Source organism: Egretta garzetta, unplaced genomic scaffold (assembly GCF_000687185.1).
Source record: "Egretta garzetta isolate BGI_Z169 unplaced genomic scaffold, ASM68718v1 scaffold329, whole genome shotgun sequence".
In the NCBI taxonomy this organism is placed as follows: domain Eukaryota; kingdom Metazoa; phylum Chordata; class Aves; order Pelecaniformes; family Ardeidae; genus Egretta; species Egretta garzetta.
Window position 1 is genome coordinate 6,371,238 of NW_009269999.1, and position 1,684 is coordinate 6,372,921.

The following is a 1,684-nucleotide window of genomic DNA, read 5'->3' on the forward strand; positions in this document are numbered from 1 at the left end:
GTAGGGGCCTGTGCTCTGCTGCCTAAGCCTTTATTTACAGAAATGAAGTTCGCATTTTTGTGGAGGTGAATAAAACCTTGCCGGTACGACCTGGATGAAGTAGGCGTGGTGACGCCTGCAAACAGCTCATGAGGCGAGCGCAGGGCCGCGTGGGCCGCCTTGTTCTCCTTCCTGCGGCCGTTAACTTTGAAGTCTAATGAGGAGAATGTCACCGCCAGTGCCATGCACTGCTCCGGTACTGATGCGCAGCCTGCAACTCTGCACCACCCTGCTACATCGCGAGCAACACCGGCACTGGCTGCTTTCAAGGTAGCCTGGGGATTGGGGTACGGTGCGCACACCATCCTGCTCAATCAGTGACCCCACAGTCCTAAATCCTCACTCCTAGTATTAAAGACCCGTCTGCCCGTACCCACATGCCAAAAGGTCCCGCCTTCTCTAAATGGTGCTTTATAACAAAGGAGCCCTTTCAATACCAAACCCTTGTATATTGTGAGTTCAAACTGCTGAACAGGATGAAATAAATTAAAATTAACGCCAGCTTCCATGTGGCGGGGGAGGCAGCAGCGAGCTCAGTGTCAAACATTGGTCAGTATGATCCCCCACTCCTGATTTCAGCTGAGGCTGCTGCAAAATGTCTGGTCTGCAATGTCCTGAGGCCCAGCAATTCACAGAGGGCACAATTAAGGGGATTTCAGAGGCAAGGCCAGCGGCGTTAATTACCCTCATAGCAGCTATGCTCTTGCCATTGTGAAGGACAGAAGCATAGCAGGGGCTGCGGGGAGAGAAATAATGTATTTCGTTAGTCCAGCTGATGCGGCTGGAAAATGTTTCAGGCATAATGTACTCTTCTCAAATCTCTGAAACCGCACTTGATTTCCCCGCTCCCCCAGCTGCATCAGTTTGTTTGGTAAAAGATGTTGCCTTTCCTCATAGCCCTTCCCTTGTAAACAGCACTTGGGCCCCCGTGGGAATCACGTTCCTTCTGGACAGAGAAAGTTGGTGCCTGGGCATTTGCTCTGGACTGCCCAAGTGCCCTGATGGAGAGCTCTGGGTACGTGCTGAGCACCAGCTCTCACCCCTGCACCTTGTGATGGGCTAGCGGGCACCTTTCCAGCCTGCTAGAGCCCTTGCAACCCCAAGTGAGTTTTGTTTGCCTCCTCGCCTCACCAATCTCCCCGCTCCGCCTGCCTGCGCAGGCAGCCGGGAGAGCCGCAGTGGTGCACGGTGTTTGCCTGAGCATCTCGGGGCGCGAGAGCAGGCTGACGCAGGCCTGCGGCTCCTGCCATGGAAACAGCAGAGATCATGACTCTGCAATGGGGCTGGCATCCAGGCTGGGAAAGCTGCCATCAATATGCTGGAAATGACCGACTGGTGTCCCTTCTAGCTCAGCCAGGCTTAGATCCTGCTGCTAGAAGTGCAGCTAGCACTTATTGCAAGCTATCCTGCGTCTCCTTCCAGCGCCTGGCCCAGTGCTTCTCCCGTAAACAGCATTGGTCGGGTAAGAAAAAGAAAGGAACAGCCTGGGGGTGGGGTGCTGGGTTGGTTCTAGAGGTCCCCGTGGCCTGTTACACATACCTGCGGCTTCAGCATCACATTTGTCTTGAGTTTCAAGGAAACGGCCTCTCCTACCACTAATGTTGCAAGTATGACAGCGCTTCTGCCAGAATCAGAGCCAGATTTA

General features: G+C 53.9%; 1 protein-coding gene across 1 annotated transcript in view; it reads right to left on the bottom strand.

The window, feature by feature from the left end:
- Nucleotides 1-224, bottom strand: part of SLC35C1 (solute carrier family 35 member C1) — a 3,788-nt gene extending 3,564 nt beyond the window's left edge. Inside the window, exon 1 of the mRNA XM_009647633.2 lies at nt 77-224. Coding sequence (XP_009645928.1) covers nt 77-224 — 148 coding nt within the window. The remainder of the gene's footprint in view (nt 1-76) is intronic.
- Between the last annotated feature and the right edge of the window lie 1,460 nt (nt 225-1,684).